Genomic DNA, 14008 nt, shown 5'->3' with positions numbered 1-14008 from the left:
GTTTTAGTTGGCAAGTAGAATTTGAATGCCAATATAGAGCTGTGACATTCTTCTGATTCTTTATTATAAAAGTGAACTTTCTTATTTGGAGATATATATGTGTAAACACACACACACACAGGAGGAGCGCGGGCGGTTTTCTGTCTACAGCGCTTCTTTCCTTTCTGCCTCACATGAGACAATGTCTGTAGCGTCCCTTTCTTTTCCCCCCACGCACGCGACAAGACCCACGCACGCGACAAGACCCACGCACGATTACCTTCTTTGACTAAGCTGTCAGTGAAGAGACTGGTGAGGATGGTTGCCGGGAGGGTTCCATTGCCCAGCAGGATCCCGGACAGCATTGCCAACTTTGTCTGCTCTGCTTCAGAAAATGCTTTAAGGAAGAGGAGAAGCTGTGGGTCAAACAAAAGAGATCTTGTCTATACGTGCAGACACCAGGGTAGGAAGACAATGCAATGAGAACATCCCGCCACGTCTAGGTGAGGAAGCAGGTCACCATATGCTGCAGCTGTCGCACGCTGGGCACGCACGCGCACGTGCCCAATGACGGATAAATACTGTAGAAAGTCAGGCTGTCTGACACAGTACTTTTCTCTAGGTTCATGCACACGTAGCTATAGTCACAGTAAGAGACGCTTGGGAAGAGCGTGTGTATATAATGTACATGTGGCTACTGCACCTGGAAAGGGGGAAGCATATAGTGACCATGTATTCTGTAACATACTGGCTATCACCCCATCCCCATGTTGGGTGATCACTTCCTCACCATGGCATATGCAAACACTTTATTTTCGAAAGAACAAAATTTCAGGTTTATTGATTTACATGTGTGTGTCTGTGTATAATTGTCATGTATATGCAGGTGCCTGGAAAGTCTATAAGAGCATGTCGGATCCCTGGAACTGGAACAGGTTATTATAAGTCATCCGATCAGTGCTGGGACCTGAACTCAGGCTCTCTGCAAGTGTAAGAAGCACTTTGCACCACTGAGCTGCCTCTCCAGCCCCTTGAACATAACTTTTTGCAAACACAAAACACAGCAGGAAAGGATCCATATGAAGTAAGGCCTTTGAAGGAGAAAGGGGTTGTCCAAGTCTTTAAAACAGTCAGAATCAAACACATTGTTTCTTGGATCATAGTTTAAACCCAAGCCTTGGTAAAGAGGCGATGGAAGATACAGGACAAAGGAATTTCTAGATAGAATGTGAGAGGACTCTTTGACTTTGGGAAGAGAGAAGATGTACGGGTCACAATGCTTCAAACCTTAAGGTCTTAGAAAGTGAGGGAGGGTGACTTACAAAGTTTGAAATAAAGCAAAGGGGATTTTATGCTCCTCTTCACAATGTCCTTGGGGCTGTGGGATGTGGTCCTCCTTTCCCTAACTTCGCTGCTTTACGTTGTAACTACATTTTCTCAAGCTCACCATGTCTTAGGTATGATGCTGACATTCCCCAGAAGGCCTCCAATCACAACAGGGACCTGGTTGTGGTTTTCATTACTCAATACCAGTGAAAAGTTTCCATCATGAATACAGGTTTATATTTACATGCTGGTGACGCGATTCTCTTACTCGTTCTGTGATGTGTGTAGAACACACAAACTCAGCATCCTTAGCATCCTAAAGACTGCTTCAGAGCGATCTCATCACTCTGACATTTATACTAAGTAAGTGGAAGAACCAGAATCAAAGCATTTGACTTTAATCCATGTCTACGAAATTCTCAGCAAAAACGAGGCATCACCTCATGCCAGGGAGCAAGAGGGCTGAAGTTAAAAACTTGCGCGAGCGTGTGTATATGTGTGCGCATGCACATGTACGTGTGTGCAATATGGTCTCATTTTGTGGCCCAGGTGGACCCCAAGTTCAGGATCCTTCTGCCTTAGCTATTTGAATTTACCTTTTTCATTTCATCTTCAAATGCTTTTTCCAAATATTTGTATCTCCTGATGAGTTTATTGAAGACCTAAACATAAAACATAAACAGAATCGCTGAATTAAGCAAACAATTTTAAAGGCCATAGAAAGAGGGGTAGAAATTATATCCACCGTCATAGCTCTGCAATGATAAAATGATAAAAGTTCTCACATTAAGACATTGGATCTATAAGCATTTCACAGAAGGTACCATGACCCCAGGAAAAATAGGATCAAACACACACATCGGATAAAGCCAATTCAAGTATGGAAACTGGGGCTGGAGAAGCGAATCCAAGGCTAAGAGTGCTTGCTACTGTTTCAGAGGACGGAGTTCGATTCCCAGCATCCATGTCAGGAGGCTCAAAAGTTCCCATGACTCCGCCTCTGAGGGAACAGAAGGTTTCTGGCCTCCGAGGACTGTGCTGCTGTGCACAAATCTTTACATAAAGACACACAAATAAACACATTGAAAGCAAAAACACAATCTGAAATGAAAAAACAGAGGAAAAGAGAATAGAAACAGAAATAGAATAGAAACAACATGAATAAACACATGCTGGTGAAAATAAACTAGTTTCAATCTTCCAGATGCAGAAGTTGGAAGAAACCAGACTTAGACATTATGGTCCTTCCAGCTGTGGAAGTCTAAGTGTCTGGAGCACTGGGAGTTTGATAAGAGAGAGACCCAGCCCCCAAACCCCAAAAAGATGAGCTATGGAACGAAGTGTTACAGTTTAAACCCAGGCCTTCTCAGAGCAGGTACAACTCTTACATACACAGGAGAAATAAAGAGATGCAGAGGACAGCCCAGCACCTGAGCAGTTTGACCCGGTTTGCTGTTCCATATGAAAACACACGCCACCCCATGCTCCATGTTGGTAATGAGGCCCGCTATGCAGATGCATGCTCCCCACTAAGCCACACTGTCAGCCCACAGCCCACTCTTTTAAACAAATACATATAGAACCAGAGCAGGGAAAACAGGCCAGGCTAGCTGCATTTGCAGAGCTTTCTCACGGCCCTAAAAACACCTTACATTTTTACCAAGCTAATATGGGCAAACGAGCGCACCATAATTTTAACATTCCCCCAAGAGCCAGTGAGTTTGAACATATTCACGCACGTTTAACGGGGGGCTGACTTATGACTCTCCTACAGGTTTTATGCTCTACATGTATCTTTTCACCTCTCCTGATTCTTGAGACTGGGTCTACTGAAGCCCAAGCTGGTCTCCATCTCACTATGTAGCTGAGGATGAGCACAGGCAGGTATCACCCTGCCCAGTTTATGCAATGCCAGGGGATCAAACCTCGGCTTTGTAAATGCCGGGCAAGGCTCTATTAGCTGAATTCCACTCCTAACCCTTTCTTACTCTCGATGATTAAAAAACTGATTTATTTTTGTGTATTGTTGCCTGTATGTATGTGTGTGTACCATGTGCACGCATGGTGACCTCGGAGATCAGAGGGGATTGTTTGATCCCCAAGGACTGGGGAATCCCCAGTAAGTTGTCATATGGGTGCTGAGTATTAACCTAGGTCTTGTAGCAGGGTAGGCAGCCCACGGTCTTGATCACTGTGATGTCTCCAGCCTTCTTCATACACTTCAATATACTATACTATACTGTATGTAATTTATTACTGTAAGTCACAAAATTTCCAAATCAGTTGTACATTCATTTCCCTCCTTGGCATTACTGATAATCACCGTGGTCATCTTATACATCCTCAAGTGTGGCCGCGAGAGGTCTTAAGACCAAGATATAAAACCAATCGGACAAAGGGAGTGTGCAGCTTTAGTAGGAAAAGAAAGACTTTTATCCAAAAATAGGATGAATTTATAGAGGGCACCTGGAGAATTGTAGGTGGGCAAAGGGATGGTATCGTCTAAAAAGTTAGGGCTCGCTAGGAATGCAACTGTGCATTTTTTCACACACATGAGAGTTGTCTGGCACTGTTATTTAGAGATTCTTTCCCCATCATTATTATCTGTTTGGGGCTTCTGTTCCCGCTCTGCAAGCCAGGCTCTACCTGAGCATAGTTTCGGATGGTTTCATGATCTTCGTTGGCTGAGAACACACAGTGGTTGGTCATCTTGGTCTTGTCACCGTCGTCTATGCGTGTTCCTCCAGGGGCTGGAAGACAGGTTAGCACAGTTAGGATGGTGGAGGGGCAATGCCAAAATAGGAAGGAAATGTCAAGGAAACAAGAGAATAGGCATAAAAACAGTCACGGTACGCTTCATAGGGCGCACGTGTGCAAATAAAGACAAGTTGCCAAGCATTTGTTTCCAAGACGATCTAAATAAGTTGTTAATAATATATTGGCCACACCTGTTCCATGTCTTGGCTTTCACTAGATACTAACGTTAAAAACCTAGTTCTTCCCAAAGTGGGTACTTAGCCATGAACGCCAGCCTCTACTGAGTGAACTGTGTTGCTATCCTCAAGACATTTTGGATGCTTATTCCTACACTTAGGCCCATGGCTTTTTTTCAGGACTGGTAAATGCCTTGCTGGACCTTATCTACCTAAGCGCGATGGAACAGATTCAGCTCTGTTTTCCTTAAGCTTTATTTTTTCTTAAATTACTTATATAGATAAGTATGTGTGCCATTGCCACACTTGGGTGGTGCTGATTTGGCTGGAGGCTAGACGAGGATGTGCCAGACCCTCTAAGTTAGACACACAGGTGCAGGAACCAGTCTTGGGTCCTCAGCCAACGGCAGCATGCGCTCTTGTTTACTGAGCCATCTCTAAGCAGAGGGTCCAGCTTTCATGGATGGAGGGACTGGTGGTGTGGGCTATCAGTACTAAAAGTGGGCTCAACCATAGCAACCAACTCTTATGGACCCTTTTGGCTTCTACTTCTATTTCACTTTAGTTACGATGGGTCTGAGTGGCCCATCTTGGAGATAACTCTCCTATATTTAACAAGTATTTGAAGCATACAGTTTTGTTTGTTTGTTTGTTTGTTTTGCTGTGTACCACGGGTATAGCAACGAGGAGACCAATGTTGCTATCTACTATCAGTCACTTCTAAAATTTAAATATGCATAATTTATACAGCAATGAAGACACCAAAGTAGTTATCTACTTAAATTTGTGTAATTTAGCATTAAGTTAATTTGTGATTTCTGACACTGGGTGGAAAGGGCCGCAGGTAGCCACTTTTGGTACTGGATGTAGGAAATGAGAATTTCTTTCCTTACCGAGCTGTCCATGGAGCTTTAAACTTCAATAACATTTTGTAAGTAAATTAGTTTTCAATAAGTCAGCTCCTGCAGGAGTCTATTTTCCTTAAAACAACTTACACCCCCAATTTCATTAGCGCCTTTTAATGAACACAGCCAATGGAATTAAAATTATATTAAGATGATAATCTTCTCAAACCTCTGGATTAATTGTTCCAATGAGGAATTGGAAAGTCTGACTTTGAACCTGCAGACTTTTCCCTAGGGAGGTAAAGGTTTTAAGAATGCATTCGTCCTCACAACAGATAACGGTTATCATATGCTGAGATAGGCTTGCCTTTCAAGTGTTTTCACATCACATTAGAAGCAAGTGTTAATTGCCACTTCTTGGTTTTGGAACACTCCTACTTTTCAAGATGGAAGCAGTAGCAGGGAAAAAAAAAATGTATCCTTTGTGGCTACAATGTATCCTTTGTGGCCACAATGTATCCCTTGCAGTTCCTTTTTCTTAAGATAGAGGTAAAGGAAAAGACAAACATTCTTGGATGAAAGACCAAGAACAATAGGAAAACCTTGTGATATGAAGGAAATTCCTGCATGACTGGTCATTGACAAAGTATTCAGTTAAAGGAAGGACTTTTCTTAGTTCATCTTAAATCTGGACTCACAGGCATCTGGAGTGTGTAAAATGGCTAAGCTGTGTCAAACATATAACAGCCTGTGGTATATAGGGGCAGTGTGGAGGATGGAGTCTGGGCTGCAGGGCTAAATCAGCTATGATGGTAAATAAGCCCTGGAGGAAATCAAAGCATTGTGTGCAGATACTTCAATACATTCACGGGGTGGAAGAGAGGTAAGAAGGGCTCACTAGCAATTCTATAGGAGGGGAAGGAAATAGAAACAGCTCAGCACAGACAGAAGGATTAAGACTGCTGCTTGGAGGTCACTGGGACCCTAAAACATAACATGCAGCTGCTATACGAGAACCCGAATTGTCTACGGAAATGAGCTGCCCGCATGAGCAGTGACAATAACAAGGTTCCATGGGGCTGACCGATGCATGACGCGCTGGCTAACCACCCTCACAGAGTTGCCAGTGCACTGATAAAATATAACCAGTGAATACTGAAAGTAACGTCAGAAAACGCACCATTTCATTACAAATTTAAAAATATCAACTGTTAATTTAATTGACGAAGATCTATAAAAAGACAAGCGTAGGAGATTCGTGATATAAGGCAACATGTTAAGAAAACATTTCCTTTGCTTGCTAGGATCCTAATAGCTCAATCCTTTAATAGTGTGGTTGGTGCTTTGCTAATAATTACACAGAGCAGGATACAGGGATGCGTCTACAAACACACTGGAACTCAGTATTTTTAATTATCACTGGGGTGTAACTCTTGAAATCACCCCAAATGTAACACTCATGGAGGTGAAAGGCAGACTATATTGCTCAGCAAACACAAATTAACACGCATAGTACCAGACACATATGATATTATTCAGTTATCAAAAATGTGTGAGAGGAGAGACTTCTAGAAGGGACTAGCCAAAATATTATCAATGGTTATTTCTGGGTATTGGTATTTAACATACTGTATTGAGATTTCTTGAGTTCTATGCCGATGAGTGAGTTGTATAAATGGTATCACAAAATTAATTCAGAATGCAGTGAAGCTCAGCAATGTAGAACAAGGCCTGGTGGTTTGTGGGGGCCACGTTCCACAGCAGAGCATGTGAATGGGGGTTCAGAGGAGGCTCGACCTCCAAACGGGGAAATGTATTTGCCCTGTCTCAAGGTAGATTGGCTTGGCCGGCAAATCTCAACTGGAAGCACAGATGACACCCAGGACAGCACTTCTATTGTGCCAACTGCCTCATCCGTGCAGCCAGCACACTTTGGCTCCATTTCCAAGTGTTTGAAACAATCACAATATTTCCACAGATTTGCTCATCTCTCTCTTAAAATAAACCAAAAACGAAAACCAGTCCACTTTTATTTTATACGTTAGATGTTTTGCCTGCACGGATCTAAGTGAGCCCCATTTGTGGAGCAGAGCGCCTTGAGTTATAGTTTAGAAACTGCGGGACAGCAGATAGACACACCACGTGACAGGGCTCACATGGGTGCTGGGAGGAGTTATTAGGAGAGAATTAGAAAGGAGAGGCGCAAAGGCCTGCCTGCCTCCCTCTTCAGAAAAGCCTTGGGACAGAGGAAGAGGGAGGTGGATGGAGTTTGTCTCTTATAAGGGGGCATAATGCATGCTCACAGAAACCAGGTAGTGACTGGCATAGCAGATGATACTGTCAGGACCCTGAGCAAGCCAGTCTAACTGCCTGAGCACTGACCAGCGCATGCACGCAAGTATGACGTATCCTGCAAGGTCCCCAAGGGCAGGCCAATGCAAGTGCCTGAATGCTAACACATTGGATACGATGGAACTGCACGCACAGATGGTTGTGAGCCACCTTGTGGGCGCTAGGAATCAAACCTGGGTCCTTTAGAAGAGCAGCCAATGGTCTTTTAACAGCGGAGTCATCTCTAGTCCACAAATATCTCCTGGATAACTGAAAACAAACTGACAACTTCTTTTTTTTTTAAATATTTATTTTATTTATTTATTATGTATACAATATTCTGTCTGTATGTATGCCTGCAGCACAGAAGAGGGCACCAGACCTCTTTACAGATGGTTGTGAGCCACCATGTAGTTGTCGGGAATTGAACTCAGGACCTTTGGAAGAGCAGGCAATGCTCTTAACCACTGAGCCATCTCTCCAGCCCCCAAACTGACAACTTCTAATGGCGTGGAGCTACCATGGAAATCAGCGATAAGAACTAAGATGTAAAGAAGCTGCAGACAGCTCAGCTGTTCTAAGGGCCAGAATTCAGATTCCCAAAACCCACACAAAATGCTCAGGGGGTAAACACGGGATTCCCTAGAGTAACCTGGCGAGCTGGAATAGCGATGTTAGCAAGCTTTGGGTTTGACTGAGTGACCCTGTCTCATTGGATATGGTGGAAGAATTAACTATTGAAAACTATTAAGAATGAGTCCTGACATCAACGTGAGCACACGAAAGAGAAAAGAAAAGCTGCCATTTGACATCTTGGTTCTTCAAGTATGTGGGAAGGATCTAGAAGACATATACAAACATACAAAGCCACAGCCTTCTATAGACACCTGTGGCTTAGGGACACATGAAGCAATTGGCTCTTGGCTGAAGTGGCTGCGTCCTAGTGTGAACAGAAACTCTCAGTTCTATGTTCTATGAACTTGTAATCATTTAAACCTACATTAATACCACTCGGAATTATAGTCTACATAAAAGTTGCAATTTTTTTTTTTAATTAATGTAAGCTTCCAAGGATTCTATCCGAAAAGGAAATATGGTAACGGAATTGAGATACATACATACTATAAAAACATGCTAAAACCATAGGGCTTACCAAGCATGCTGCCGGCCACCAGGATATCGAAGAGTGTGTCTGCATAGCGACGATAATCTAAGCGTGAGCCAGTAGAATCCAAAAATTTGGCTACAGCTTCGAGGTCATCACCCGCCTCATTAAGCCCCTGGACAAGTGTATCCCTGAAGACTGTGGGTTCGAATTTCTCTTTTTCATCTGAAAAAAAAAATTAGTTTCACGTGTGTGTAAATAAAGTGCTGAAAGAAACTGGCCATATAGATTCCCATGTTCTAAAACCCCTCGTTCAGACATCTGTCCTGACAAACTGATTGACTCTGGACATTAAGGCTTCCAAACATTTTAAGTATCTAACACACAGTAACATAAATGATGTTCATTTGTCATTCGTAGGCTAGGCTGATGGATATTATCTACTGAGCCTAACCATGGGGAAATTATAACTACTAAAATATGAATTATTATTTTGCCTGAGATGAAGACGTGAAGCAGAGACTCAACAGTGGCTGTAGAAAATGAAGATGAACAAGACTGAAATGGAGGAAATAAGAAGGTGTCTCTTTTCATGCTAAGCTGAATGTGTGATGTAGAGTTCCAGGGCAGACACTGTTTTCTGTCCTCACCTCTTGACATTCAGTGCTGAGGATCACACATATTGTTTTTTGTATGTGCATGGATGTTATATCTATTCATATTTTACAAGAAACCAAAACACACTATTTTAGAATATTTACTCAAGAAATAAGACAACGAGATACTATTTTAAGAGTCTTGCAATCTTTTTAGCGGATTTTTCTAGCTATTGCAATCTATTGCAATATCACACATCCTCTAGACTTCATAAAACTACACTGTAAACTCATAGGAATATGAAAAAGAGGTAAGCAGTGACTAGGCACATTTTGACTGGGCTGCAGAGATTTAAGGAAAACCAGCTATGACACAGCTGCAGTCTCCAGGGCACACCCATGAGGCAGACAGAGAAGATGCAAAGGCACACACGGAAAAGGCGCCATGAGCTGGTGTGGTCCACCATATCCACGGACAGAGGTATGGCATGGTGTGGCTGGGAGGGAAGTAAGCGGTTGAAGGGGTCCTGCTCTAGACTTTAGATGGGTGTCGTAAGGTTGGTGTTGAAGAGAAAGAGAGGAATATTATAAATACTTCTGGAGTAACAGTGAACTCTTGGAATGAAAAATTACAGAAACGTGAACTCAATGGGAGAACGAAAGAGAAAGCTGAAAACATCTGTCGTGAACAATCTAGAAAAAATCTCAGTCAAAAGACAAGGCAGACCAGCCAAATACCGAAATAGTACAGTAAGAAAAAGATAGCAAACCTCTAAGTCAATGGAAATTATATTTAAAAATTTCAGGAAGTTTTTACAGAATTGAAGAACATTGAGTGTTCAGCTGACAAATGGTATGAGCACACACTCAAAGTGGACCCGCACAAGGTATGTTCACTGCCATGAAATCCCAGAGCACCAGAAGGAAGGGTTAGGGTCTCAGTTTCTGGGGCAGAGCAAACCAAAACCAAGCCACACATAAAGTATCAAGGAGCAGAAATAAGTCCTGAACAATTCTGGTTCAGAAATCAGTGTCTTCAAAAAATTGGCTGAAAACCATTTCCAACCCAGAGTTTAGCCAAACTGATTCTTTACAGACAGGAGCAAAGCAAGGATGTAGCGAGACATCCAAAGCCTCAGAAGTGGGGAGTGACCATCGGCTACATCATGAGCTCTTACAAAGGAAACAAAAACACACACGTGAAGGAAAACACTGGTGCAGACAGTGGACAGTCCAGCTTCGGGGTGACAACCCAAAGTGGTCGAAGGTGCAGACAGGGGACAGTCCAGCTTCGGGGTGACAACCCAAAGTGATGGAGGAAGGTCATTGGCTAATAAAGGAACTGCCCTGGCCCATTTTATTGGTTAGAGGATAGGTGGGAGGAGTAAACAGAACAGAATGCTGGGAGAAAGAGGAAGTGAGCTCAGAGACTCCACAGCTCTCTCGGGAGCAGACGCCTCAGAGAGAGACGCCATGCTCCCGGCTCCTGGGCAGACACACGCCATGAAGCAAGCCGCCAGGTTAGACATGCTGAACCTTTCCCGGTAAGACCGGTGCTCACAGATTATTAGAGATGGGTTGATCGGGATGTGAGAATTAGCCTGTAAGTGCTAGAGCTAAAGGGCCAAGCAGTGCTTAAAAGAATACAGTCTCTGTGTAATTATTTTGGGGCATAAGCTAGCCGAGCAGGCGGCCGGGGTGCTGGGAATGCAGCCCCGCCGCCCCTATTACCACACCAAAGTGGTCGAATAAAGAAACGTGACCCGGACAGCTATTCAGCACGAGACAATGGGAGGGTAAATGGCACTTATGTACCATACTCCAACCTCCAAAGACTCAGAGATCACCGTGGAAGAGGGGCTGGGAGGAACTCAGGAGGCAGAGCCAGGGGTGGATGCAGCAGGATGGATGTGCGTAAGACCGCATGGTGGCTGTGACATCATACAGAAGATCACGCCAGCCTAAAGAAGAGGAAGCGTGGAGAGAAAGCTGGACACAACCTCCCCCCCCCAACTCCGCAGAGGCGGAGAATCTTTCGCTGCTGGGAGAGGAAGGGTCAGTGTCGACCCAATAAGTCTTCCATGATCTGGTGGAGGCCATACATCCAAGAACATTTGGGCAGTACAAGTGGGTTCTGGTGCAGTTAAAAAAAAAAATAGACATGGAAGTTGTGTGGGAAGAGAAGGGAGGCATCTAGGAATATGTGGGGGAGGGAGACAAGGTGAATATGATCGAAATAAATTGTAAGAACTAATAAAAGTGAAAGGCATTTATAATAGAAGAACTATTGTTGATATCAATACCTTTGTATAATGATGGAAAAGTTATGAGTGCATAGTTTTAAGTCATAGAAAAATGAAGCCTAAATAAAAAAAAAAACAAAGACTAAAGTTATTTAACCAAAGAATCCCAAGAATTGGAGGACAGGAGGGACGCAGGCAAAGGACTGGATCCTCTGCTTCTGTAGGAGGACGTGAACAATTAATACTGCTGAGAGAGAGAGAGAGAGAGAGAGAGAGAGAGAGAGAGAGGGAGAGAGAACGCCATAGGAAAATGTGATCTTGCTTCACAAATGGGAAAAATCAAAAGCATTACTTAAGAGTCAAGAGCCCTGTTGCTGTAACTACATCTCATAGACTGTTTGCTTAAACTACATGCTTGCATAATTTTGATATCAGTAAATCTGTCCAGCTTGTACTGAACGGCTACGTGTAGCTGTCTGCCGTGAGAACGGCAATAAGTCTTTAACATTACTTATACCAGAACCACAGTACCCGTCAGTCATGTGGGGGAGGGGTGAGGTGCCATGAACTCATATGGATTAATAGCAACAGTGTTCGCTATACAACAAGAGATAAAAGACCTTTTGATGCTGCAACAAAAACATTATGTCTATCTTTCTCATGAATATTTTCTCAAAAAACAAACAAGAAAGGACAATATAAATGATGTCAAAACAATAAAATTTGTAAAAAAAAAAAAAGCAAAAGCAAAAAAACAAGCTAAGTTTATTTTATTAATTATCTCCATTTTGTCCCCAAAAAGGCAGAGCTTGGGTAGGATGTAAGAGTCACCCTTAAGCAATCCTGCACTGTGGAACAGGGCTACCCAGAGTTCCATCATACCAGGAAGGAGAGCAGGGCATCCTTCTCAGTTCTAATAATCTGATTAGTGTTACACACACACACACACACACACACACACACACACACAACACAACCTACCCCTTTTCCGGGTTTTGAACCGCTGGCCTGTTAGTACTGGCTTCTGATGCTTATTCATAAAATTACTGAAAAAGAAAACAAAGTTTGTGTGCTTTGAATTAGCCGTCCAAATAAACCTATGTAGATAATAAACTCATGTTCAACGTCAACCATGCAAGAATACGGATTTTAAATTACTGGATTAGCAAATGTGAACGTTTACCTAGAACCCCTTTTGGCAAACGTTGGGAAACAACCTCGCGCAACAACTTTAACTTCACGCCCTGCTTTTGGGGAGTGTATGGTATAGGTATCTGTATCTATATCTGTAAATATGTACATGTACGTACACTGCAGCAATTGCTTTATTACTGTTCTCCTTTAACCATGCCCAGACCAAGGCGAACATACATGTATGTGAAAGATGCAGCTGCAGCATACAACATGTGTCTAGCTAAGTAAATTACAATTGAACCACCACACGGAGACTTGCACCAACTTCCCAAAGGATGAATTAGATCTACCTGTGCCACTTCTCGGGTTCTGGCTCCTTCTCTGTGACGTAATTATACTCATTTCTCCTTTCTTACCATCACCTACTGGGCTGCAACCCCGTTGTCCTCTGCTTTTGCTCCAAAAGACAAGATGAACTGCAGTTTCTGAGGCGACATACCTGTCCCTGTATCTCCATTATCCCCCTCTGTTTCTCCCTCATCATCTCCTCCCCCCCCCCTTATCTCCCTCATCATCCCCCAGAACAACAAATGACCCAACGTATCATCATTTGACAACCAACAATCACCAAGAGTTGGAGTCTCATTAGGAAATCTGGGGACAAAAATAAAATGTAAAATGTAGCCCTGTGTCAAAATGTTCTTATTTTGTAAGTATTTGGGAAAATTCAAGTGTGAGCTTTCGCTAAAAGTTTTATTTTTGATCCAGAACACCAATTTAAAGGGTCCACCCATTAATGATGTCTTTGCACCCTAGAACCCCCCCCCCCCCCCCCACGGAAGAAGTACCACAAAACACTTCATCTTAAAAGTTTTAGCTTTTAGATCAGCTTCAGTTCTAAATGCCCAAGTTTTTCTTCCTGCCTGGTTATGGGATCTTACTGTCAACATCATCTATTCTGCGTGGAGAAAAACTGAGAAACACACACACACACACACGCAAAGACTTATACACATCAGCACATCAAAATATGTCAGCCATAGGCAGGACGAAGACGACACTGGTCACTGAGAGGTCACTATTTGCAGCGAGGCACACTTCCCTCTAATTTTAGTTCTCCGTGCTACCCTGTAATCTGCTCCAGTGAGACTCAGTCTTTACAAGGTCCTCACTGAGCCCCTTTGAAAGCCCTGGCCTCAGAAAAAAACAGGGCACTTGGAATTAAGCAGTGGGTCAGACCGACCACAGATGGATGATCTACAAGAAAAAGAACTTAATTTCCCCCTCCCTTTAAATGAGTGACCGTTTGCCTCAGTACTTGGAGGTTGGTGCATATGATCTGGTTTGGTTCCTGTGTGGTCTGCTGGTTTAGTTCATCTCTAAATTTTGATGGTCTGCCTTCCATGGCATGACAGCAATGCACTAAGTATATAACAGCAATGCTATCTGCTCACACAGCTTCACCTTAGGAAAATAAATACTCTAAAGCAGAGGCCACAACATTTCTTTTTCTTAT

At 43.1% G+C, this 14008-nt stretch overlaps 1 protein-coding gene across 2 annotated transcripts in view; it reads right to left on the bottom strand.

The window, feature by feature from the left end:
• The window catches only part of Bzw2 (basic leucine zipper and W2 domains 2), a 56393-nt gene that overhangs the window by 26850 nt on the left and 15535 nt on the right, over positions 1-14008 (bottom strand). For both annotated transcript variants that reach the window (XM_041658585.1, XM_041658584.1), the window contains exons 2-6: positions 12340-12404; positions 8568-8744; positions 3952-4055; positions 1902-1967; positions 260-395 (exon numbers count right to left, since the gene is read on the bottom strand). In XM_041658585.1, coding sequence (XP_041514519.1) covers positions 260-395; positions 1902-1967; positions 3952-4055; positions 8568-8744; positions 12340-12397 — 541 coding nt within the window. In that variant the 5' untranslated portion in view covers positions 12398-12404. The remainder of the gene's footprint in view (positions 1-259; positions 396-1901; positions 1968-3951; positions 4056-8567; positions 8745-12339; positions 12405-14008) is intronic.

The sequence above is a fragment of the Microtus oregoni genome, unplaced genomic scaffold (genome assembly GCF_018167655.1).
Source record: "Microtus oregoni isolate MIOR12 unplaced genomic scaffold, Mior012 000009F_ref0000495, whole genome shotgun sequence".
NCBI classification, from domain to species: Eukaryota; Metazoa; Chordata; class Mammalia; order Rodentia; family Cricetidae; genus Microtus; species Microtus oregoni.
The sequence above is the reverse complement of the archived record's forward strand: the minus strand, read 5'-3'. Positions and strand labels throughout refer to the sequence as shown.